At 43.9% G+C, this 26,598-nt stretch overlaps 1 protein-coding gene across 1 annotated transcript in view; it reads left to right on the top strand.

Moving 5' to 3' along the window:
* Positions 1 to 26,598, top strand: part of LOXHD1 (lipoxygenase homology PLAT domains 1) — a 143,629-nt gene that overhangs the window by 45,183 nt on the left and 71,848 nt on the right. The window contains exons 8-18 of the mRNA XM_055699300.1: positions 1,361 to 1,611; positions 2,601 to 2,736; positions 5,670 to 5,830; positions 6,823 to 6,909; positions 9,287 to 9,422; positions 11,153 to 11,307; positions 14,430 to 14,590; positions 21,500 to 21,576; positions 22,465 to 22,661; positions 23,011 to 23,203; positions 24,035 to 24,195. Of these exons, the coding sequence (XP_055555275.1) occupies positions 1,361 to 1,611; positions 2,601 to 2,736; positions 5,670 to 5,830; positions 6,823 to 6,909; positions 9,287 to 9,422; positions 11,153 to 11,307; positions 14,430 to 14,590; positions 21,500 to 21,576; positions 22,465 to 22,661; positions 23,011 to 23,203; positions 24,035 to 24,195 (1,715 nt within the window). The remainder of the gene's footprint in view (positions 1 to 1,360; positions 1,612 to 2,600; positions 2,737 to 5,669; positions 5,831 to 6,822; positions 6,910 to 9,286; positions 9,423 to 11,152; positions 11,308 to 14,429; positions 14,591 to 21,499; positions 21,577 to 22,464; positions 22,662 to 23,010; positions 23,204 to 24,034; positions 24,196 to 26,598) is intronic.

The raw sequence follows: 26,598 nt of genomic DNA on the forward strand, positions 1-26,598 counted from the left end.
CAACATGGTTGGAGCTGAGACAACCAGCTGTTATGTCTCTGTTAAAAGAAACCTGGATGTAAAGTGAATAAAAGAACTTACCACGAGGCAGAAGATTATTTGGGTAGTGTTCTGCCTGTATTTATTCATTAGCATAAAGGTAAACACTTTGACTATGCACATAACAGCTGTTCTTCGCTTCATTGTGTGGTCTTCAACATCTGCAGCCCTCATATTGCCCCCAGCATGTGCACGAGGAAAGCGGTCTGGGTGCAGTCCTGACTGCAGGATGTGTGTTGGGAAAAATCAGGGGAAGATGGGAAAGAAATCTGGAAAAAAATGCAATTAATTTACTGAAAGCTTCCCTTATCTTTTACCATTCGTGACTATGCATTTTTCCCCTGCTCTCACGAGTTCTGTTGAAGATGATATGTATGCAGTAACACATGCTTGAATACAGTTTTTAACCTAAACTTCAAAGAGAGGGTTGTTAGAAGGGAGAGAGTTCTGACGTTTTTACTTCATCTGAAGTCCCTATTGAAATTTCCAGGCGATTTAAGCAAAGGAATGACTTAGCTTGGACCCCAACTGGTTTATACCTGCTCCCTAACACACTGTTATGGTTAGAGGTGTCTCTTTATTTGATGCCATGGCGCAGGTCTAGGATATGCCTGTCAGTGAGCCTTCTGAGAAGTAAGGCTTGTAGGAAGAAGTGTTATCTTTCTTAGATGACAGAGCTAGAAAAAAACAACTTCTATGCACATAGGCTTCTTTTCAGAAATATTCTTCTTTTTCCCAGCTGGACTAATACCTCTCCCAAGGCTTGTTTTGCTGAGATCTTCAGGCTCTCACAGTGACAGTGAAGGTCCTGCTGGCCTCAGCAGCATTATAGGCTGCTGACCCCAAGTTTCCAGAGTTTTGTGATGCTACAGAACATGCCCCCACTGTTTAAAGCAACCCTCCTCCATCCTCTCAGCATCCTCTGGTGATGCTCGGTACTTCTCAAAATCATGAGGTTTGGTGCTTGGTACTTCTCAAAATCAAGTGACTTAGTTGCCAGTTCAATTTTTTTTTGCCTTTCTTCATCTAATCATCAATGCAGGGTGATAAAAAACCTATAATTTTTTCCATTGGGCCATGTGACAGCAAGTTTATTGCCACAAACCTGTTTCTCTCAGACAGTCTGAAGGTAGCGGAGTGTTTCTCAGAGGTATGTGTGGGACACAACAAAATGAAGCATTGCACTGTCGAAAGCAATGGGAACCATTGGAAATCACCAGTGGGAAGACAGTAGAGCCCTATGTAAATCCAATCAAAATTATTACTCTCATCCTTTTTTCCTCCCTTCTTTTCTTCCTAACCAAATTCCTGATTCCTTCAGGTATTGTGTACAACGTCGCTGTAGTGACAGGAGATATCAGGGGAGCTGGCACAAACTCCAAGATCCACGTAATCCTCCATGGCTCCAAAGGCTTAAAGAACAGTGGGAAGATTTTCTTGGAAGGAGGTGAATTTGAGCGTGCCAGAACAGATCTCTTTAACGTGGAGATAGCTGCTCTCCTCAGCCCTCTCAGCAGAGTCACCATTGGGCACGATAACTGTGGCGTCAGTTCTGGCTGGTTTTGTGAGAAGGTGAGACTAAATTGTTCATAGGCAGCTGTCAGGCTGTTCCCTCTCCATAACCCGACCCCAACAAGAAATACAGCTTAAAAATTAAATAAATAATACTAAAAAAATCTGCTTTTATCTGGATGATGGTATCCCCTGGTTTAACAAGTCAATATTATACATAATGCATGGTAGTAACTGATTGCCTCAAAGGCACATTAGATGCATAAGTCAATCACTCGCTAATTGGGTTGATTGCCCCTTTGCAGTCACAAGGATAGAGATTATTGTTTGTTCAGCTCCAAAAGCACCTTCAGATGTTCACCCAAGGGGCCAGACAGAAATGCAGTCTTGGATTGTGCTGAGCATCTCAAAGTTTTCATCCGTACTCAGACTTTGCTGAAGTTTTCAGATGCTGATTCGGAGCTCAGAGAAAAAAAAAAAAAAGTAGCTGACCACAGCTGTTACTGGGCAGTAGTGGAGAAATAAGTGGTGTGAGGTTGTGCACAGGATCAGCAGAAGGTAGTGGGAGGGTGGAGAGGGAGGCAGCTGCCTACCCTGAAGCTGGGAGGAAATGCAGTTTTCCTGGAAAGCAAAATCAGCTTGGGATGTATCTCAAGGCTTTTTGTATCTTGTGTTTCCTACAAAACCCTACTGTGCACTGGTGTGGTGCAGGGCACATGCTGCACCCTGACATGATGGTGACTTCTGCAGCCACACTGCCGGTTCCCTTTCCCTTCCCTTTGTGGTGTTTCACCTCTTCTTGGCTGACCCATTTGGATGTATTTCTAGAAAAGTGGGAATAACAGGACAGATGGGTCCTAGCTATGCTCCAATTTGGGAACTGTGCAACCAGTGCAGGTCATGTCGATCCAAAAAAAAACCGATTTAGAGAGCAGGACCAAGATCTCCAGCTCTGTCTTTGCTTCAGTTAGTTGAATTTTTCTTATCAAGGTCCTGCCGGCTGCCAGTAATAGAGTATTCAAACTCAGCTTCCCAGTCTCTTTTCCTAGGTGGTGGTTTACTGCCCATTCACTGGTATCGAGCAAACTTTCCCGTGTGGGAAATGGCTGGATGAAGATGAAGGAGATGGTCTCATAGAGCGGGAGCTCTACGAAATGCTCTCCCTGCGCCAGAGAAGACTGAAAAGTATGTACAAGTGCCCAGGAGCCCTCCTGTGACCCCCCACAACACCCTGAGTGTTACCCATGCAACATGACATGGTCAAGTAGAGGCTCAAGGGAATTGAGGCCCACATGAGTTTCAGCTTTGAACATCCTGATTTGGGGAATTTAAAATGAAACTTAAAAATATTTTTAAGAATTGCACTCTTCTTCTTAAGGGAAGAAAAATGGACCTGGTTCCCAGGTTCACTGGACTTTGGGCATCTCACCTTTGCAGACAAGCCAGGCTACATTTCTCACTACTATAGAAACAAAGTTCTCCTACTCCAGATGGAAAAAAACCCTAAATATAACACAAATACAAATCTCGTGGAAAACAGGAAGAAAATCCAAATTCTCCCCACTAACTTCAACATTTTTACTCTTGGTCATTGAGGAAAAGCAGCTCTCAGTCCTGCCCAGCTGCCAGTGGTGCCTCCTGAGGCACGAGTGCTGCGTTTGAAGCCTCTTCTCTAGAGGGAGGCAATGGCACACGTCTGGGGGTGCTGCTCCGTGCTGTGCAGGGCAGCATACTGGCATGTTCATCCATCCAACCCCAGCTCCAGCACCCAGCCTCGCTGGCTGGTTTGGCAGCAAGCAAAAGGGATTGCTGCCGTCTCGCCTGCGCCAGCGCGTATGTGTAAGCAGAATGTTTTAATTAGGATAACAGATACAGTTTAATCTGAATGCTTTGGGTGGGCTCCTGCTTAAACAGCAGGTCACTTAAATAAATAAGCTTTATCTAAATGTTAGTCAGTGTTATAACCACACTGTGCCTCTGACTCTGTCCATTTAACTAAAGCATCTGCAACCTTTAACCCTTATTATCAGCTCTGATTGTTATTGACAGGCTAATTCCCCTGCTGCCGCAGTGCAGGAGATAGCATGAGCCTTGAGAAATCTGTGACCTTTAGCTGCCAGATTATAGAAGCGTAAGACTTGGAGTTAGAAAAGACCTATGTCTTTTCTTATGTCATCTCGCCTATCTCTCCGTGCATGCAGGACCGTCCCCTTCTGCAGAGCTGATCAAAGCTTGGTTCAACCTCACTTTGGGTATCCATGGTGAAACGGCTCCCTGCATAGTGTTTGCAAGCTGTTCCCCCACCTGATTGCAGCTCGATGTGTAGCTTGTATTTATTCTCTTTTTTTTTTTTTTTTTTATTCCCCTTCCCCCTCCAGCCTTAACTTGAATATTATTCTCGAAACTGTAGTGTTAGGTCTAGCCCTCCCTGGTGTTTTTGCCCTGGGGAATATTTGCTCTGGCTCCGAGAGAATTTCCAAGTTGCCAGGATCCCTTGATGTGAAGGGACAGGAAAGAGGGGAATGTGCCCAGCGAACCCTGGGAGGATGAGGATGGGTATTTGGAGAAATGCTTGGACTCCTCCAGCAGCTGTAGACCCAGCTCGCCCATGTTTGTCCCTGACAGCCCTCTATCAGCATTTAATCCTGGTGCAAGTTCCCTTTCCCCGCTTCCTGCATGCATCACTCCTTCTTTCCTTCAGCAAGAGATCAGGGAGGCCAAAGCAGACAGATAGAGAAGTCTCTGGTGTCTGAGTCGCCCTTGCTCTTTTCCCTAGGGAGAGCAGGCTGCCGCACCACATGCCACACACCAGCTTGCCTTAGCTTCATTTCCGCTCACGTGAAACTTGCTTTGCAGCAAGGAGTCGTCATGAACATTTTGCATATTACTGAAATAGGAGCAAAACTTTTTGTAAAAGAGTTCGCTTTCCCCCCTCACTTTTTGAGTTGCTGTTCCCTCTTTTTTTACAGTCAAATGCTGAGTAGATCAGTAAAGATCTAATTTATATGCATGTCATCATATTTTTATATTCCATTCTGGGCTCTGAAGGTCAAGCTGTGCTCATGCAGGCTCAGGCACACCGAAAGGGTTAGCGATTCTTTCATTAGGATTTGTTAATAATTCAGCTGATGTCTGAGTCAGGAAAGAAGCCCGTTCCCTCTCCTGTAGGTGCTGCAAGGCCTACAGAAGCGAAGCACGTTGCTATCAGTAGGGAATGCAGATGAGGGGCTCTTTAGAGGGTATAGTGTCACCTTTAGATATGCAACCAGCCTCTGGTATGAAAACCAGGGTAAGGCTGCTGCAGGTTCACTGCTCCTATGGTTAAAATGTTGGGTGAAGGCTTAAGAGGTACAAAAATGCATAGCTTTGCCACAATCTTTGGGCACATCGCTTAGAGTAACGTAAGCGCTAACTGAAGTCGGGTGGGATTTAGGCATTTAAATAATTTCAAAACTGTTGAAAAATATCTTTACATTGCTCTGAGCGTGTTTGTCCCACATGATGCAGCCTGGCTAGAGACAGCTGAATGGGCTCTGAGCCAGCCTGTCCTGCAAAAGGCGTATCTGGGGTAATTGGTCCAGTCTCAGGAAGGCTGATTAGGTCAGGATGAAGAGATACACGGCTTCATCCATAACCCTCCTTGCTCCAGACTCAGATCATCTGGAGCAAATTTTAGGAGCTACCTGGAGCTGCATTGCTCTGTATGCAAGTACCTGGAGACTCTTTCTCATTGACAAAAAGAAAGCTGACTGTTTCCCTGGCTTTAAGACCTGCAGGTGTTGGGGAAGTGTGCTGAAAGTACAGAGATGGAGCACATCCCTGGACTACCGTGTTAGTAATACATAACACAGAAGAATATGGTTCACCTGGAAAGTGGTGATTTATGGATTTCTCATTTTGTTTTAAATGAAAACACAGAATTATACTTCCAAGCAATCTTGTTCCTATATGTCACGTAGCAGCTGATTACGTTTGTGCAGAAAAGGATAAATTGTCCTGGTCTTCTTACACACCATCCTGCTCTCTCTACCATAATAAGAATAAGAATTATGTTTTTTTTACCAGGACACCTTTAAACATTATTTTTTAAACAAAATGTCTTGAACCTTTCTCTGTAGAAAGCCCCTGGTCTCTGTGGATCTGGACAAGTGACATTAAAAATGCAGGGACAGATGCCACCATCTACTTCCAGATATATGGAGACAAGGGGAAGTCGGATGAGATGAAGCTGGACAACAATTCAGACAACTTTGAAGCTGGACAGACTGACAAGTTCATGGTATGAATCTTCTTCAAGTGGTAAGCTTGGCTTGTTGTTGTTTTCCAGGGCATTAGATTCAGTCCTGCGCAGAAAATCATCAGCATGAGATCTTCACCTCAGTAGATCTTTTTGAAGTGGAGGTGTAGTCGTTTAGTGGTGATGCAAATGATTTACCCACCTATGGATATGGCTTGACTTCTCCAAGCAGGGCTTAGGCTGGTGCTCCTGTGTGCTCAAGTGGTGATGACTTCAAGTCATAGTGGTACCAAGTATCACATCTCCTCTGTGGCTCCTCAAGCAGACAGTCCCCTCCCCTCAGGCACAGCCCCACTCATGTTCCAGACTATTCTGCCCATTTGGACCATGCCACTCTGAAGTTAATAACTTATCTATTTTCCCTCCGTGCCTAAGCAGTCATTAGTTATTTACAGGAGATTTAGCAGTGGTGTTTTGTCTCCTCAGTGATCTGGTCTTCAGCCTCCTTGGATGTGAACCTCCATGAATATTTAGGGCTGAGCTCAACAGCATGCTGAGTTTGGAGGCTGGGGAGGGCCTTCTTGTGTTTAGGAAGAAATACATTTAAAAGTTGATTGGGGACTGGTCAAAGAAAAATTGAGAAAAAAGGGATTTTAATGCATGGCTATAGCCAAAGCATTTACTCACTTTGCAGCAGAAGCAGCCATAGTTGCCTTCTGGGCAGTGTGGCTGTGCTTGGCAGACACTGCTCCAGAAAGAGCTGAAGCCTGAGAGCTGGCCTTAGTGCTTACTGGGAGGAGTGGTTACAAGCAGCTCTCATGATCAAAAGCGTATGGATGCAACTTATGTGTTCTCCTCTCCTGAAAAGAGAGGTGTCAAGCTACTTTTGAAGAGTTGGGTTTGTTATTTTTAAAGGACTTTTTTTTTTTTTCCTTTTAGTATTTGGCTCTTAAAAGATGTTCAGAGGTGTCCTTTGTCTGCATGCTTTTCTGACTTACAGCAATGGATAAAGCAGTTTTTTTCCCCCTCTATAGATCGAGCTCCCTGATCTGGGCATATTTTATAAACTTCGGATATGGCATGAGAAAAGAAATCCCTTTTCTGGCTGGCACCTGAACAAGGTGAGGGGACAGCAAGGGAAGGCAGAGCTAAAAAGCCAGACTGGTTACAGAGGTCTGCAGTGCCAGTCCTGGGACTGGCCGCTGCCAGTGGCGTTTGATGTGCAGTGGCCAGAGGTGCCTCCCTTTGCAGATGGTGCTGGCCGAGGGGTGGAAGTGGAAATCCTACACAAAAATGGGATGTGAAGGGAGAACGTTGTAGTGTTGGCAAAAGTATGTGGGGACAGAAGGGATTCATTGCGTGTTTTCTGCAGGAAATTCCTTCTCCTTCCCCTCGCTCTCATTCAGCCCAGCTGTATGTATGGGAAACAAGACCGATGGGAAATGGCAGCTCCCAACAACCAGGATCAACGGTGGAAATACCTTTCCCCATCCTTCCAGCATCAGGTCACTGTAGCCCCCTCCACCACTGCTGCCAGAGGTTTTTTTCCCTTGTTCTTCAGAAAGTTTCCCACTCTTAGACATCGTTAGCATACATAGGGGCAAACCCTCTCCTTCTGTGCCCTAGTTAGGCTGGTCATAACGAAAAACTGATTGCACAGTGTGGTGTAACCTGCTGATGGCTGATGCCCCCACTGCAGGAAGTGGACATTGGCAGACTGGAGGAGCCCATGGGGACTGTGCAGAAGAAAGCAGCACTGTGCTGTCTGGGAAATAAAAAGGGTCATCTGCTTGATCTTCAGTCATGTGTCCTTTGTTCTACCAGCCATAATTATTACCATGCTGTCATCTCTGCCCTGTGTCTGCAAGGCAGCAATTTAATCTCTAAACTTCACCCATACTCCTTCTGCAGAGCTTGGATGATGTTCTCTGTACTTAAAACATACACGTTGCTTGCAGCCATAATAAATGATAATAAATCACAATTTACCACTTAGAGGTTTTCCTTGCATGCCTCTAACCTGCCTTGACAGGTCCTGCTCTCCTGCATTGTCAGGCAACTGCGAAAGCATGCACAGCCTCTCCAGTGGGGAGAGGGCATCAAGTACTGCTCTGTTCACCATATGGTGGGAGAAGGCATCTGGCTGCACTTTTTATCAAAAAGACAGTGTTGGTCAGACTTTGGGCCACTGCAATTGTCTCTACCAGTTTGTTCACAGATGAGCAAAAATGCTTAGACCTTCCATGGCTACACATTTCCCTGGGGCATCCTCTTTTGCTGGACAGAAATTGTGTTTAGGGAAGACAAGAAGCACCTGACAGCGTGTCTAGGATTTACTTTGGGCAAAACAATCTAAGCAAACCTAGTGAAGATGCTCAAAATCAATCTGCCTGTGTACAGCCAGTCTGATGTTTTCTGGCTCTATCAGGCTCATGGCACATGAATCCTGTCACTTGGGCATCCGTTTTAGCATCTCAGACCATAGACGAAGCCTTAATGATGCTTTGTTCCATCCCTCACGCATTTCATGCCAGGCTTGCTCTCATGTTGGGGCAGGCTTCCATTTTCTATTACAGGAACACAGGAACAGTCTTACTGGTCAGGCCAAAGGCCCATCTTGCCCAGCACCCTCCCTCCTGTGCCGCATAAGTGCGTGATTAGGGAACAGTGAGGAAAGGGCAAACGTTTATGATACTTTCCCCTAACATTCTTCCTGTTTCTGACTATTTCCAGTTGGAGAGTTATTTCCTGAACGGATCTACTAAACACAAAGCATTTAGTAGGTTTCCCTTCCATTTATTTGTTCAAAGGTTCCAGTCGCCCCTTGAACATTTAAACTTTTAACATCCGTAACAGCTTTTGACAAGGACTTCACAGGTTGGCTGTGTCCTTTGGTTCGCTTTGAACTTCGCTCTTTGAGCATCATTTGATGTCCTGTATTTCTTGCAGCAGGAAGAGCGAATAGTTGACCCCTCTCTGCCTCCCCCGTGTCATCTGTGATTTTGCAGACCTTCACCGTACCCTTCCTTCACCTGCTTTGCCAGCCGTCTGCAGAGCCCCACCTTGTTTGCTTGTTAGTCCTTTGGAAGATCCTGCAGATCTTTCATCGTGCTTGCTGCCATTTTCCGGGTGTCTCCTCCATGTGGCATGCCCTGATTCTGAGCTGCCAGAAGTGGCGGTGCAAATGCCATCCCCCATTTGCTCTGTGGATTTATACAGTGGCATATGACGAGCAATTACTAAAAGCCTGGGTATCCATCAAAACTTTCACAACACCATGGAGCGATTGGAGAAAGGAGGAAGAAAAAGCCATCAGTTATGACAGACTTTGCTCCATGCATCACTGCGGTGCACGAGTTGGGATGACAGTCTTGTTATTAATGCGTGTTATTCCTCTGCTGCTACCTACTCTTGCTTCCCAGGCAAAAACGTGTCAGGAGCTTGTTGCTTTTTTGTCTTTAAGCCTCTGAACTCATGCAGTGTTTTGGTTTAATGAAGGTAACTCTGCTGAAAACGCTGACAAAAGAAAAATACTCATTCAACTGCGGCCGCTGGCTAGATATAAATGAAGACGACAATGAGATTGTGCGGGAGCTCCCTGCGGAGGGATCTCTAGTGACTGAAGTCATGCCAGGTGAGAGCCACAGGCTTCATGCAGGGGCTCGCTTAGGACCTGAACAGAAGGAAACCCTCTTTGTGTAAGGGATGCACAGGCAGACCAATGCAATTCAATTAGCTTCTCTTTCTGGCACTTTCTCTCTGCAGTATTTTCTGTATGCATCATTAGCTGCATGAAGCCTCAGAAATCCCAGGCTCTTATTTTGAGCAGATTTCTCTGTGGTGGGAGGTGGAAGAGATCTGGCAGCAGCACAATTGTTTCCAGAGCTAAATTTTTCTTTCAAACTTGTATATTTTTTTAGTCTCCCTTAAAAAAGTGAACTGCCCGGTTTGAAGGGATTCTCATGGAAAGCAAGCTAAGCTGAAATGCAGTCTGAAATGTAACAATCATTTTTGGGCTCTAAAATTTTATTTAATTATATGCACATTTATGCAGTTATATGTATAAATGTATAGCAAGCTGCACAGAAGAGTTGTGCAAGGGCACAGGCACCTTTAAGTATGTGTGAGCAATCTGATTTATTTACTGAGTTAAATGTGCTTGAACTGGAGATTTGATTAAGGAAAACTGCAGAACTTTGTGTTGGCTTCCTGAAGTGGTCACTTCTGTCTTGACCTAGTGTCACAAGAATTAAGTGTACTTGGAGGGGGAATTTTGGAGAGCAGAATATCTCAAGGTGGCCGCTGGGATTTCTCTTATTTCCACCAAAGCACCCAATGGGGCTCCACACTCTGCAGAGTACGAGTCTCCTGTTTTCTGAAATTTCTGATGAACTCTGCAATCTGCATGCATCTGAGCAGTTCCGCAGAAGAGGAAGAGTAATTGTAATTGCAGATGTTATTAAAATGTAAATAAACCTGGTTTGGAAATGTATTTTTAATCAACTGTGGAGAGGGCTGCTTCAGTTCAGAAGCAGGTGCTTTCCCGTCAGGAGCGGCTGTGCTGAGCAGGGGCCAGACGCAGCATCTGCATGTTGGGCTTGCAGGCGGGTTTGGGGAGCATCGCTTCTCGTCCCTTCCTGATGCCAGAGAAAAAGGTCTCTCTCTTGAAAGCTGGTCTGTGGGTCGGTTCCTTGTTGTGAAATTTCTCCTGGAAATCCTTCACCCAATGAGGTGGGAGGGCAGGGTGGGGGCAGGAAGGTGGCAGCTCAAAAATCCATCCAGCAAAATCCTAAAGAAAGATCTCAAAGGTGACATTGAGGCAAGATGCAATCCAACCTCCTGCACCATGAGGGTCACAAGTAAATGGGGCCAGCTGGGCTTGTCCTGTCCCATAAAGCCAACAGGAAGAACCTGTTTCTCAGGTCCATGAGAGCTTTTTTTTTTTTTTTTTTTGTCTGCCTGCCATGCTGCTGGATGCTGAAAATGACATATTTCCCAAACACATTGTTGCAAGGTCACCCATCACCAGGACCGTCTTCGGAAGGCAGGAGCAGGGGGTGGAAGGACTGGGGCCCCATGGAGGCTATGCACCCCAATTCATAAGGTTTTACTTGAAGGGGGCAGAATTTTTGTGTCCTTCTTTGGAAGGGTTTTATGGGTTTTCTTAACAATTCAGGCCTTCCTATTTGGGATTTTTTATTTTCTTAGTGATAATATGGAAGTGTAAAAGTCAATACATCAGCAGAAGTATCAGCTGGAAGCATGAACACTTCAACTTAATTGCAAGTCCATGGAAAACGTAGTAAATTTAAACGGCAATTAATTGTGTTGCTGAAATTGTTTTATTAATTTATGTCTCCACAGTGATAAAGTACCGGGTGACGGTTTGCACTGGGACGGTAAGTGGGAGCGGCACGGATGCCAACGTCTTCGTCTGCCTCATCGGCGAGCAGGGAGACACGGGAGACCGTGTTCTCTACAACTGCATCAACACTGCCAATAAATTTGAGAAAGGCAATGTAAGTTCACACAGTTGCTCCTTAAGACGGGTTTTAAAGTGTGTGGCCATTTGTAGAGAGACATATATATTTCTCTCTATAATTCTTAGATGTGTATTTGTAAACTTGGTTGATTTCCTCGCCACTTTGCGCTAGGACAGTATGGAGAAATAAATCACATCCACAGAACATCATAGCAGGTTGCAATTGGAGGGAGGCTTAGGTCAGGGACAGTGTGCCCATTTGACATTGGTGTGTTCACACCAGAGGCTCCTGGTTTGCTTCCCAGCTAAGGACTGGGAATGCTAATTGCATCTTCAGGATGGGGGAGAAAAATCCATCTGTCTTCCAAGAACAAAAGGGAGCCTTCTGCCCTCTATATAATATGGGGGAAATCTGGATCCTTGGGCAAAGGAAGAAAAAGCATCTTATTTAATGTGAAAATCAGAACTGAAAGCCTAAAGCATTTATATTTTTTTTTCTTTATATTTTTTCCTTTATATTTCCTCCAGTCTCCCCTCAACCATGCTGTGCTCGGTTCTTGTGTCTTCTTTTCAATCTGGTTTTCAACATGTTTTTGTATGCCCATGTCCTGAGTGGAGGGGGGTGGAAATGGACTGAACTGGAGACAGAGCCTGTTCCCTGGGAAGCTGGAGATAATGAAGAGGTCAAACTGCAGTTAAAGCCCTCACAGCATTAACAAGCAAATAGTGTGCTGATCTGATCTGCGGGGTCAACCTACTTAATATGTATTCAATTATGAGGCATGTTTTGGACCTCTAGGGTCCAACTTCGACTGGTAAAACGTAATCAGTATCTCCTGGAGGAGATTTTGAGAATCTGATCACAGAACTCTGCAGACTTCCCATCTTTTGTGTCATTATTTGATTGGAGATTTGGATTGGAAAGAGAATGAGGATAAAAAGAGGTCACATTTTCAAAATCGACCATTGAATTAGGCTTCTCAAATATACATTAACATGTTGGATTTGCCTTTGAGAGTCCAAAATTTCCAGTTCTTCACTGAAATCATTGAGTTTTTTATACTTTGAAAAAAATTTTCATCAAGGTTTTCTTATGCCCATAAGACCTGTCCATGCAAACATGTGGTGTTTATGTACTGTAAAAGTTTATTCTGCTTCTAAATGATATCAAAGTTTGCAGACACAGATGTTGCAAACATCACATTTTTGCCTATGCACTTGCATTATAGATTTTTTTTTTTATTTTAAAAGGTAAAGCTGTAAAGGACAGCATTTTGTCAAAATGGTAACAAAATGAGTCATGCTTTCATGGTGGTTTGAAGATTGGTTCAATGGTGTTCCAAAGAAAGAAGATACAGATATTTTAAACACAGATGATGACTATTTTATTTTTACTGACAAAAATGAGTTACATGAAGGGGGGGGGGGGGGGGGAGATAAAAACTTTGGAAATCAATTGATGTGATTGATAGTATCCAGATGATATAAACCAAACTGGAAGCTGTTACAGGAAAACTGCTCTCTTGGCATGAGGAGCTGAATGCTGGTGAATGAATTGGAAGCTGTTTAAGGATTGATCCTGACAAACTTAAGCTCCTATATTCAAGAAACTGAATGAGTATACCTACACTGGTAGACTCAGGTACCCTATTAAAAAGAAATGTTGCTAAGTCAGTGCAGTCTCTAATCTACGGCCACTTAAACCAAGAGTATCTTGATTACCAATTTAAATTGAAAAGTTTGCTTGCAGATGCAAACTAATAGCCTGTATAGAAGGTAACATTTAAAGATGCCTCTAAATTAGGTGTTTGCCCTGCTGTAGTTCCAGTTAGTTAGCTACTCATTAATTTGTATCAGTCGTTAATCAGTAAGATGAACATCAGGCCTAATGAATTAGAGTTCATTGACTTAGACTGGCTCAGTGAGGGTTTGATACCTTAAGTCCCCAGTTCAGCAGCTTTGAGTATGTAAGTAACACTTGATCATCTATGTAAGCCCATCATTTTAAAACAGTGATAGTATGTTCAGCTGCCTTAATTTTAAAGGTCAGTTTGGAGTCCTGAATACTGGGAAAATTATGGTTGTTCTAATAAATTTGAATAGCTAATTAAAGTATTGCCTTGCCACTACGCTTTCTGGAAGCTAGCTGGGTATGTGTTACCACCGTACATGCTTCATGGGCTTCTGGGAGCTGAAGAATGAATGAATTGCAGTGTTCGGTTAGCTTCCTCTTACCTAGCCAGACAAGTCATCCAGCTGGTAACCACAGCGGTCGTGCCTGTTTGTGGGGCTATATGCTTCAGATACGCTGTGTGTTTACCCACAGTGTTTACCAGGTACGTGTGTGCATCTGTATGTGTGCCATAGGTACTTGCCTAGCCTGGTTCCCAGGGGAGCGACTCGCTCTTAATGCATCTCTCTTCTTTTAGCCATGGGGAACTGATGCTTCCAGCACGCTCTGGAGTAACAGAGTGATGGTCTTTAGGGGACATCACTTGGGCTAATCTGTTGGTTGATGATTGGAGCCCTTTTCCAGGGGAGGCCAAAAAATAATAATATAGAAAAAGCCATAAAATTTGTGTTTCTTGTAGGGTATTAAGGGTATCTAGCTGGTTCACACCAACCTCTGAGCACAGCTCATGGAGCAGCTGGAAGTACCCCTGTGCAGTTATGCCCGGTGCTTGCCCGCCAGGAGATGGCTGGGTTAAACTGTGCTCAGCGGTCCATGTAGTCTGAATTCAATGTAGGTTAATGTCTTTGAACCGTACCTCTAAATACTTCTGTGGATTTAGTCTGAAGTGACCTGCCCCAGATTTCTCAGAAAGCTGATATCTGAGCAGGGGTCTGAGCTTGGATTTCCTGCCTCACTGTATGAACTTCATAATCAAATCGCTTTTCTTTTTTACAGTTGTGGAGGGCACACAATGACATGGGAGATTTAAAATGCTGGCAGATCATATATTCGTAAATCCAACGTTATACATCTAGCACAAATATTCAGGCTTTCATTCTTTGGCAAATTAATTCATACTTTCTCCTTCATCTAGTGAAGAATTATCTTGCAGCATGGTGATGATGTTGGTTTGCAATAATAAATTCAGTTGGTTTGTTTGTTTTTAAGGGGAAATATGCCTTACTTTTTTTTCCTTCTTCTCAAAGGCTGATGAATTCTTCATTGAAGCAGTAACGCTGAAGCAGGTGAGGAGGGTGAGGATAGGGCATGATGGCAAAGGAGGAAGCAGTGGCTGGTACCTTGCCAAAGTGATAGTGAGGGAAGAAGGACAGCCAGAAAGTGAGGCTGTGGAATTCCCCTGCTACAGGTACTGGAAACAATGCTTGCAAATTATGCCTCCATCTATGCATTTGTCAGACTTTGAAGAGCCTAGCTGTTGTTCCAAGACTGGAATTTTCTGAGCACAGCTTAATCCTCCCTTTTATTTATTCATTCGTTTATTTTTGCTAAGCCTGAAAGCAAAGAGTGTGGATTGGGAGGTCTAAGATATGGTTAACTCCCCTTACCGAGCAAAGAGCAATCTGAATTGTGAACTCCTCAGCAATTAGCTCAGTAGCACAGAACATTTCCAAAAGATGAAATCCAACCTTCCAGTACCACATCCAGTGTCACTGCAATTGCCTGCTGCAGAAACACGCTTTGCAATCTGCTGCAATCTGCTAGTTTTATTGCATGCATGGAATGAGGTTCTGATCCCTCATATGCACATCCCATCTTGCCAGGAGCAATAGGATGCTACTTTTGTGTTGGGAGAATGCAAAACTTGTCACGCTGCCATCTCAAGAGCTCCTTGCATGAAGGGAAGTGCATATCATGCAGACAGAGATAGTGGCAGAGCAGAGGGTTGTGACATACCCTGTGGGTGGGTTATAAATGTATTCTCCTCTTTCCTAGACAGTGAAGTGGCCCAAAGAAATGTGCTGTGCTGAGGCTACCCAAGGGGAATGAGATGCACCATCTGCCCTGGCACTAACTAGGGTCTGCCTCAACAGTGCAGCACAAACTAGAGAGAACTGGGTGAAAACACGAGACTAACTTCGGTGTAGCTCAGTGTCCTGTAAAGTCCCCCTTGCCCTCTCAGAATGTCCACCCTGTAGGATGGAAGTTCATTGAGCTCCACCTAATAGCATCAAGCCCAGTTCTAAAAGGTCATCTCCTGGGGGACAAATGGGATTGTAAAATGCAAACACAATTATTTTTAAATTTCAAAGGTAAAACCTCTAAGCTGGTTACTTGTCTTTAGTCTTGGAAGCACTCCACTGTAATGAGGGAGTCAGCCAAATACAAAACAGGAGCCAGCCCCAGCCTCTCTGCATTGCTAAAGCCATGTCACATCAGAGAGCAAACTCACCGGGGAGACGGCACCGAGCAGCAGATGCAGTGTCATCTTGGTTGTGAAAAGCAAGCCAGTCTCTCCCTTCTCAAAGAACAAACCACCATGTTGTCATTGCTGCCTTTTGATGCATATTTAACAACCATATGTTTTACTGAGTTAAGCAAGCAAGCTAGACAGGTTTTTACTTGGACATGAAGTGTCCATGTGAAGAGCTGTTTTGCTCAGACTCCTCAGAGATATTTCTGTGTCTAACTGCTCTGTGCAGCTGGCTTGTTTTAAAGATTTCCTTTTAAATTATCTCCTTACTTGACTGTTTAACTAGGTGCCTTCCCTCAGCTTGGAGTGACGACCACTTCCCCTTACACCCGTGGGTCAGAAGCATCAGTCCCAGGGCATTTCCCTCAGGCCAGGGATTGAAAAAAAGAGGGAGAAAGAAAACCCAAGCCCTTATCCCCAAAATATTCATAGAGTGCATTCAGGCTTCAAGTGACAACTGATGGAATTCCACTCTTCTTACCTTTCTTAATGTCTTTTCCCAAGTGTTATCAGTGTTGTTTGTGTGGCTGTATTTGCTGTCCTTGTGCCAGCATTATCTCTTCCTCTCAGATTGAGAAGGTGACATGACTGATCGCCTCAAAACACAGGGACAGCTGCTCCCTCTCACTATCTTTGGTGCCTGTGTCTCTCGGGAGACTGGGGCATCATCGCAGTATACGGGTGTCGTCATGGAGTCTGGAGATATCTGAGGGCGAAGGTGCTCACCCACTGCATCCTCCATGTGAGGGATAAACACCTCCATGACCTGCAGCGTTTGGATGTTCCCCTCCAGTCCTGTAGGCCAAGGACAGCTTATGTCCTGGCTGCTTTGGCAGCTGCTCAGAGAGGCTTGCTTCACCTGCTTCTTCAGAGCCAAGGTGTTGAAGAGGGCTTGGCCAAGAAGAGCCAGTACAAGTAGGGTTATCTAGGGATGCCATCTGAGGGACACCAGTGAGCTTCAGCTTCTGTTTGTCCGGTCTATGGCCAGCCAGTAGACATGCTGATGTTCTCATTGCCTTCATCTCCAAGACGAGATTAACTTCCACCCTGCTACACAGCATGGTATGGAGCAAACACCTGCTGCTGCTGTGGTGTCCTTACTGAAAGCTACTTCGTTGACTTTCTGCCGCCTAGCTGCTACTGTGAGACAGCTAGAGGACAAAATGCCTTCCAGCAGAAACAGATCTCACCTGTGCAGAAAGCTACACAGGCTGCTTCACTCTGTAAAGACTAGGCTGTACCGGCACGTGGAGAGCAGACACGGTAGCAAAGAACTAGCTAACCAGCTTCCAGTAGAACTGATGTCTGCAGGATACCCTTATAGATCTTCATCGCACAGAACTTGTTGAAGTCTCTGTTTTCGTTATTTACATATCCATATACATGGCTGTGTTTTCTCTTTTAATTTGAAAGCTTTTTTATGACTCTGTGGGAACATCTATTACCTAGTAGTCACAAGAGCTCTATGACAAGAACTGTCTTTGTTGTACAAAGGAGCCAGGAGAGATAAAGGGAAGCTAAGTGGATTAATTGTGAGTTTGTGTCAGATTCAGGAAGAACATTGAGAAATAATGACTCCCAGGCCTGTGCTTTCAACTGTTAAAACAGTTGGCTGTAAAGGGAATGGCTTGTAGCTCTTCTTAGAACCAGTGATTTTTAAAGTGGTCATTTGATCTGTGCGTGCAAGAAGTAAATGCAGGTAATGTCTCCAAGTGTTATTTTGCAGGATTACTAGTGCATCACTTGGATGCACTGCAGTATGATTCCTCCCTTATGACCATGTGACATTATAATATCCATGCATTTAGGGACCGACCACTGACTCATTCCGTGGTGCAAATGAACAATTTATACCTCAGAATACCTGATGTGGTTTTAGGTATCATGATTATGAATACCGCTAGAAAGTTCAAGATGAAGGAGTTCACCTTTCGCCCAGAACTGGAGCCAAACCTTTCTGAAGCTCATCATGGAGTTCTTCAAATTTCATTTTCTCCTCAAGGCTCTGTGGAAGTCCAGGAATGGACTAGCTGACATTCTCTCAAATAGCCTATTTTTTATAATATTTATATCCCAGACAGAAATGAATTTTCAATCAGGCAGTCGTGAGTTCATGACAGGATAGAACTTTATATGCTATAAATCATTACAGCTCCACTGAAATCTTCAGTGATACTTCATTACTTTTTTTTTCTAAGCATATGGACTGCACCATCCTAATTTTTCTCTGGTGCAAGCATAAGGGAACATCGATAATTCTCTGAAGAACAACAGGCAGACCATGAATGGGATGATGCACTAGGAGACTGCTGTGAAAGAACATTTATTCAGTCAAATGCCAAAAGTGTTCATCATACAAAGGATCCAGAGAAATCTCCTTTGGTTACCTAAAAATAAACTGAAATGTCTATCAATTTTACACGTATTTTTATATATAGGTTATTTTTAAAGACACACACAAATACGTATGTACCTCTGAATCTAATGGATGTGCTAATCATTCTAATTGCACACAAGCTATCATCCGCTGGATTTCACATGCTATATATGATGTCATACCATATTTTTTCAAGTGCTTCCCTGACTCTGACCCTCTAGAAATTCTCTCTGAAATGGCTTTCATGTCAGATTTGTGTCTGCTTTGGATTATTGGACATACAACATCTCTTCAGAACCAAGTACGCGATACAGGACAGGACTACAACCTTGCAAATCCCACAGTGGCATGTGAATTACATGCACTGAAATCGTGTGGAAGCTCTGATAAAATAAAAGATTTTGACAGGTCTTTTTACTAGGAATATGATGGCGCTATACTGAAAAATTCTATTTTCTGCAGCCTGATGTGTTTATAATGTGTCAATTCATTTGTTTTCAGTGTAAGACTACAAACCCCTGGTTGCAATCTGCTGCTCAGCAATACGCTATTGGAATTAGATTGAAGTAAAATTAGGACATTGCAGCATATGTGCTGAAGGAAAGGAACACGGTGGCATTGTTCATCCAAATACTTCCTCTGTCACTAAAGTCATATTCTTGAGAAAATAGTGCTTCTGCCATGTCTGGTTATTCTCTTGGCTGAAACAAAGTAAGGAGCCTTAAGCCACTTCTGGTGATAAACCTCCCTCTTCCTCCTCCAGTCCAAGAGATAGTCATTCCCTTGCCATCAGCGACTACCAACATTGGTAGGGGGAATTTCTTTATCTAGGGGTGTGTCCTCCTTTTTTGATTCATTTTTCTCATCTGCCCTTGCTGCCGAAGCAGTTAGCATTTGCCGTGCTGCACACAGAGATCTGTTTCTGGTGGGATGTGTTTTCGTCCAGTGGTTCACCCAGTTTCATCCCATGTTTTCCTAAAGCATCAGCAGTGGTGAAGGTGACAGAAAACAGCAGCACATACACTGGTGGCACCAGAAACAGCAGCTTGCAGGACACAAAAACCAGCAGCAGGAGACCAGGAGTGTGTCTACCTTGTGAGCTTCTGCCTTCCTGAAGGCCATGCTGAATTCAATGGTCCTGGGGTGGTGGAGTTCAGGAATCTTGTGGGTCCTCCCAGTTAACATCCATGTACGCAGAAGTATCTTGGCTTTGGGATGATGTGATCCCCTAGCCATTGCACACCTGCCCAAGGATGTGAATTCTGAGCCAGCATCAAGAACTACATGATACAAAGGTATTAAGGACCAGTTCTAACAGGTAAAAAAAAAAAATAAATCCCCGACCCAAAACTTCAATGAAGGCTTCCTTTCTTAAGATAACATGATGTCTTAGCATGCTCCCTTTCTGCCCTCCTTGCACTCTATCTTTGCTCAATTCTTGACATCAATTTCATGGTCTTCCCCACAGATTGTTCTGCTCTTCTATCCCCACTACACCTCTCAGCCTCCCCTGAGACACACCACCATGCCTGATGTCTTCAAATGGTGTTCATGTGATCATCACATGTTCATTGCCTTCATGCTGCCCCCCTTAGCTTTTAGCCCTTTTCAAGCCACCTGCTTTACAGAGTGAAAGGGAGGAGTACGGGATAGGCTGCATACCCACCAATCCACCAGAACTTGGAGGGGAGCTGGGAGTGGAGATGTGTGTCTGTGCGGTGGGGCTGTACGAACCTCTTTTGCATGGGGATTTTGCTGCTGGTGCTTCTGGGACCAGCTGGCTCTAGCTTGTGTTTGAATTTCTTTCTCGGTGCTGTTTTTCTGCATGGTTTCTTTGTGCGTATTGCTTTCTTCTGGGTGGGAAGGGAGAGGAGGAGACTAAAGATTCTAACGTTCCTTCAGATGGATGAAACAGAGACCTAGCGTCTTTGGTCTTCCAAAAATATCTGGTTACTACCTGGTCACCATGGTGAGTCCAACTGGTCATGACTATAAGCTGTGCTGGCTTATGACCAGTGAGATACCACAGGTTTGATCCAGCTCTCAGTGGGCATTTGTTCCTGTCTCCAAATCCCTGTTAAGAGGCTCGTTTGCTGGTTTCCTTGTGTGCTGGATCATCAGCAAAATCAAAGATGGAAACAAATGGGAAACGAGCTCCCCTTCTTTCTGGTGTGAGGGTCAGCCAAGGAGAGAACACGTGGCACGGCGACGCTGCGGGAAGCTGGCAGCACATCTGCGCTGCATGTGTTTGTGCAGAAGCAGGTCTTCTGTGATCTGGTGTCATTCACACAGCTGCGTGGCTGCCTCTGAAAAAGAAACAGTTTCTAGGAATTTGTTTTTCTTTTTCTAGTTCTGGGAATTATTATAGCAATTTAAATACCTTGCATGACCTGCCAGAACTAGCTCACTTGTCCTTCGCTCATCCCCGCTGGTTTTAAGGCGTAATTTTAACTGCAAAAGACGCTGCTGCAGATAGCTGTGTACCTGGGCTTTCCAGGAACTGTGGCTGCTCTCACGACATGATGTTTGGAGACTGAAATGGCCCAGGTGCACCACAGTGGGAAACCTGACCCTAAGCAGATGCTTACAGCAGTATCCCCAGTGCTGCAGCAGTCTGGGGTTGAAGTGGAAAGTGAGAAACCCCTGCCAGGCCCTTGGCTGCTGCGGTACAGTGGAGGCTGTGTGGTGTATGACGGGGCTGAGGCTCTCATTCCTTCACCTCCAAGGCTGAAGGAGCAGCTGTGAAGGTTACCAGATTAGCAATCGGTTCCCCTCCGTTTTCCTTTCAGATTTTTTTCCCTTGAAATCATCCGGCATTTTGCTTTGTGCCCGGCTCTTCTTCTTAATTAGTCTAGTTGGATCATTTAGGCTAATGCTGAGAAACAAAGGAAATCCTTCCTTTGGCTGATGCCAGATGCCTCCACGTATCCAGCCCTGAAAATGGGAACGATGTAATTCATCCCTTTCCTGGTGGAGAGAAAAGGGTTATATACTTACCTGTAAGGAAGGGAAAAGTAATGATAGAGATTATCATGAAAAACACTAAAATAAAGGGGAGGTTTAGTAACTTAGGTGCCATAAAGGTTGTAATCAAGGCAGCTAGCAGTAAAAGCTGCAAGTACTTCTGCTCAGTGAAGGTCAATGCTTTCAAAAGACTGAGACCGCCCATTTACAGGAGCAACTTGTGGTATGGCATTCATGCTTTCCAGGCAGATGGACACCACAGCAGATGTTTACTGCTGCAAGCAGGGCTCTCATGATCTCTTTTCTTGGAAAAACGGAGGTTTGAAGTGTGGCTGCCGTAGGGTCTGGCCAAGCTCCTGCAAAGTTAACAGAGATACAGAGCCCTGTAAAAACATCTTTTTGACAATGGTGTTGATTCTTACTATATGTGGAGCCAGCCTAAATTTGCAAGGTCTAATAGGTCCTAATTGTTCAGAGATAACTTACTTCTGTTTTTAAACCAGATGGCTTGACAAAAATGAGGATGATGGTCAGATTGTCCGAGAATTAGTGCCTGCTGGGGAGTCACCAATGCTAAAAAGTGAGTTTAGCTTGGAAAAAAAAGAAGGTCTGTGTTTGGCCTGTGTATACACATATTTACTTGCTTTATTCTACTTATATTCATATCAGTTCACAGCAATTCTACTGGCCTTTTTTGGCCATTCTTATGCAATAAGCTGCAGTAGGTCACTCGGGGTGGGGGATGGGGAGGGGGGGCGGAAATGCCTCTGACCCTTGAATCCCATTTTATCAATGAGATTAATTTACATAAAAGACAATAATCCCAACATTATATATGTCGAAAGGAACTTTGATTTTTAATGTCATGATTTGATTAAGAATTGCTTTCTTGTATAGCTTTCTTTGAAAGATTTTGAATTGCCGCTCCTTTAGTAAAGTCAATTCTGTTGAATAACATGTCCCCAGAAGAAAATCATGAAAAAGATTACATTGTCCTCTTCTGGAGAACCAGGGCTCCAACACTACAATTTTCTATAGAAAACAGCACTTGCGGAGCTCAGGTTGAGATGCTTTTTGTTTTGTTTTAGATAAAATGCCAAAGCTATTGAATTATATTGTAAGTATAAATAAAGTGAAATCTCCTTGCTTGCCTAAGTTCATTTTTATGGCTTGGTAATCATCTAACAGTGAGATGGAGGAGTGCAGAATATTTTCTGCTTGAGGAGTGCGGAATATTTTTTGCTTATTAGTGTAACTGTTGCATCTCTTACATTTTGGTGAATAATTCCAAGGTGTAGCAGCTTATCCAGTGTGTCCCTGAGATGCTGGATGCACAAAGGGTGAGCAAAGCCCTCTCTGTGTCTGTAGCTGGAGCCCTCCTCCCCTATATCTGTTAGAAGCCAATTGCCTGGCCGAGCACTGGAGATGCCACTCAGTGTCTGTGTTTTGTACATTGATCTCGCTTTAGATGTCAGTTATCACATCAGCGTGAAGACGGGAGATATCCCTGGTGCCAGCTCAGACTCCAAAGTTTTCATCAAACTCTACGGTGAAAAAGCAGAGTCCGGCAAAGAGCCTCTCTTAGTCTCTGATAATGATCTAGGCAATTATTTTGAACGTGGTCGAGTGGATGAATTTACTCTAGATATGATGGATATTGGGAAGGTAAGAACTAATTGCAGGTGGCTCTGCACTTCACGCAAGTGTCTGAATTCAGAATCAATAGAACACTCAGGACGGAATGTGGTGTAAGAATGCCTGACCTTTACATTGGATATTAAGAAATACATTTTGTATAGACTATCGCATCGGCCGTCTAGCGTACAGGCATGTGAAGTCTGTTTTAAGCTTATAGTTAAATACATCTATAATTTTTTTACATGAACAGGGTGCCAGGGAGGGAGATTTTTACATATTAAATAAATTCTGTTGGATTGTTGTTGTGGGGTTTTTTTTTTTGTTGTTTTGGGTTTTTTTTTCCCTGCCCTTTCGGTTTTTGTTTGCTTTTTCGAAGATCAACCGAATACTGATTGGACATGATAACGTGGGTCTCCGGTCTGGCTGGTTCCTGGCCAGCGTCCAGATCACAGTTCCAGTCCAGGGAAGGCAGTACATGTTCCCCTGCAACCGATGGCTCGACAAAGATGAGGCTGATGGCAGGGTGGAGGTGGAGGTCTACCCAAGTGAGATTCTGCCTATTGAGAAATGTAAGAGGAGATGCATTGAGAAGTGTGTGCTGTTTTATATCTAGTGCTAAATTTGTGTTACTAGCCTTCCTAAGGACCAGGACACCACTGTCAGACACCAAAACCAGAAAGTCCCTCTCCTAAAGAGCTTACGTTGATGAGGAAAATAAAATATTCTGATTTGTTTTCTAAAACAGTTGGAAGAACATTACCAAGTTCTCCATCTCCATTTCCTGAGATTGTATGGAAACTTTATGTCCTGGGCAGTGTAACACAGCACTAGGTGCTGTGCCTTTTCATTGCAGTATCAGTGGGTTCTGCTTTTCTCACGTTTACACGCCTCACTGCCCCAGTCCTGCACCAGCACCTGTCCCATCCTGCCCGTATTACCCCATTGCACGGAAGGGGGCAGTTGTTTGATCAATAGGGACCAAACCCCTACTGGCTATTTGACTTTTATCAGTAGATTCATTTTCTTTTAAGGCGATAGTTAAAATTTGCCTTGGGATCCTGAGAAAGGATGCTGTGGTTTTCCTCTTCTCTGTGTAATTCCCTCCCTTGTATTACATTAAGGAGATAATTTAGCCACTCTGTAGTTAATACTGAAATGAAATTCCCTTTTAAGGCTCTATTTTGCAACCCTCTGACACTGCCTTAAAACATGCAAAAGGAAAACTATTCATTTAGTCCTTAGTGACAAGTTGTGGTATCTCATATTTGGTTTGTGTAAGTGCAAATGGTTGGCTACGTGGCTGTTTGTTAAGACAAGGTAATTTAATTTTGAACCTGAGCCCTTGGGAATGCTGTTATCTGAGCTTCCATGCTGACTTGATTGCTTTATTTTTGGACTAGTGATAAACTACGAGGTGTCTGTGGTTACTGGAGACGTGCGGGCTGCAGGCACCAACGCCAAAGTCTTCATGCAGATTTATGGTGAGACTGGCAAAACGGAGTTGATCATCTTAGCAAATAGATCAAACAACTTTGAACGGGGAGCCACAGACATTTTCAAGGTATGATGAAGGCAGTCGTTGCCGCTTCTATGAGGGGAAAGAAATGACCAGCCAAAACTCAGATATCAACAGAATAATTGGCCCAATCGTACAAAACAATAGATTTTTAAAATAAAATTGCCAGGTCTGTTCATATCTGCTGTCCTGTATCCGTATTTTTGGGAAGTTTTGTATTGCTTTTGGGAAGTTTTATGTTTTGTGAAGTGACTTTTGTCTTCTGAGGGACTGGTAGCAAAGGTGTCATGCAAGAATATGGTCTAATAGCAGCACTTGTTTACCTATACTTTCAATAGGAGATATTCGTGTTAGATCTCAAAAAACCTTAAACTTACATTTTGGTCCTGACCACGTTTTATTGTCCCTTTATCTAGTTGGGGAAGAAGAAACCCCACGCAGAATGTAAGGAATCCTGGCTTTACCTGTGGGCACACATGCCATTAACCACAGGTACATGTTGTCAGCCCAGCCCTGCAGAGTTTTGCTGTTGTAATTCCTGTGGATGTGTGAGTGCCCTGTGGATTTTACTGCCTGTAGCACTAGTCCAGTGAGAACTGCACAGTCACAGTGCCCAAGGTGTACAGCAAAATCTTCCAGCTCTCGGTCTGGCTAGCATTTGGGTTTACACTGCAGAATCCATGCCTCTTTCGGAACAATGAGGCAGTACACAGAGTATTTGCAGGGGTGAAAAGCCTCAGGCACGGTGAGCCAGGAGCTGGCTAATCCAGCAAGAGGTCCTGAGCTGACAAGGCTGGGCAGCGGGCGTGCACCGCAGTGTGGTCGAACATCCTCTCTGGAGTGTGGTCTGGCTGTGCTCAAATGCTGTCCTTTTCTGGCTTGCTTGCTTGGGTTTTCTGTCCAGAGAAACCAAGGTCTTGGGGAGAGGAAGGGTCTTAGTTTTTGCCCTGATGTGGGGTTAGAGCAAGGAAAGGACGTGCCACCAGGGCATCTCAGAGCCACATCCTTCTGTGTCAAAGGAACCTCAGGAAGCACCAATATCTGGATAGTAAAGCACAGCGTACAGGTGGAAGCAGAATTTAAGGCACATCTGTCCCATGTGACCACAGCACAAGGCTCAGCACAAGGTGGTGCCTGGGTCTCCTTGTGGAATTGCAGTCCCATAGAGGTGGGATCCATCTCATCACAGTTAAGCACCTACCTGGAGCTAGTTGTGGGAGCTCCCCTGAGCCATCAAGACTGGGGTACCCTTCCCATTGTCACTGGCCATGGAGGTGCCTTTAGCCACAGCTTTACCTCAGTTCTGTAACAGGCATTTATGAGTTCACTTCGCCTTCTCCTGCCTCAGTTTATTGCTTTATAGAATGGAGCTAGTGATATTTATCTATTTTTAATGAGTTCTTCGGGATTTAAGATGACTAGCACCTTATAAACGTTTGCTTTTTAAAGACTCTATGATTTTAAGATTAGGTTCCTCTGATTTTAAAGGAAATAAACTTTCCAAGATTTATGAGTAAAAGCTATTAGCCAATATCACATTTATAACAAAGCCATATGTACAATGTTCTGTTTACACAGCCACACTTATATCCTCTCTCAGATGTTTATTGCCAGACTTGAAAGTTCTGCCCATTTTCTGTGACTTTTTTTAAAAAGCACACAAGGCAGAAGCTCTGAAGCATTAATAGACAGATCCTCTATCTCTTTCATTATACGAATATTTACAGAAAGATATGGGTGAGAATAAGATTCTGTGAGCTATGTGCTAATAGGAAATGCCATCAGTTAGGGACAGGGCGTGCAGGATGATTATAACAAATGTAAACTTACAGCAGTGTAAGAAAAGACACATTCTTTATGCCAGGACAGCTCGATCAATTTTAGTTTTCTGACAAGCATCTTGTGTGCAATTGATTTTGTTTTAATCTACTATCGAAAAAAAAAAAATGCTTCTAGACTGCAACCTTCTATGCTAAGTTTCCAGATTTCAGCCTGAAGCAAATGTTTGCAAGTTTTATAACATAAACACTACCTAACAGCATAAGCAATCATCAGGAACAAGTCATTGGTTATGGGAAGATTGCATGGAGTAAAAACTCTCTAATTTTATTAGGTAGTAATCTGGACACATAATCTAAACCAAAAAGATTTTGTATCTTCTGTATTGGCTAGAGAGATGGAAATCTCCTTACTGACAGCCTTCTGCCACTGATGCGTTGTAACCACTAATGATAGATCCTCTAATGAGAGTATCCTCTCTGCACACTACAGCAAAGTGAGAAAATACTTTCTAATTTTCCAGGTGGGAAGGGAGAAGGGCAGCCCAAGCCCACATCTGTGTCAGAGATGAGGTTATATGAGCCCAAGTTTATCGCCTTTTCGCTATAGCACTATTGCTTCTTGCTTGGTTCATGTCTCCTCCTAAGTATTAAATGTATCTTATGATTC

Source organism: Falco cherrug, chromosome Z (genome assembly GCF_023634085.1).
Source record: "Falco cherrug isolate bFalChe1 chromosome Z, bFalChe1.pri, whole genome shotgun sequence".
Classification (NCBI taxonomy): domain Eukaryota; kingdom Metazoa; phylum Chordata; class Aves; order Falconiformes; family Falconidae; genus Falco; species Falco cherrug.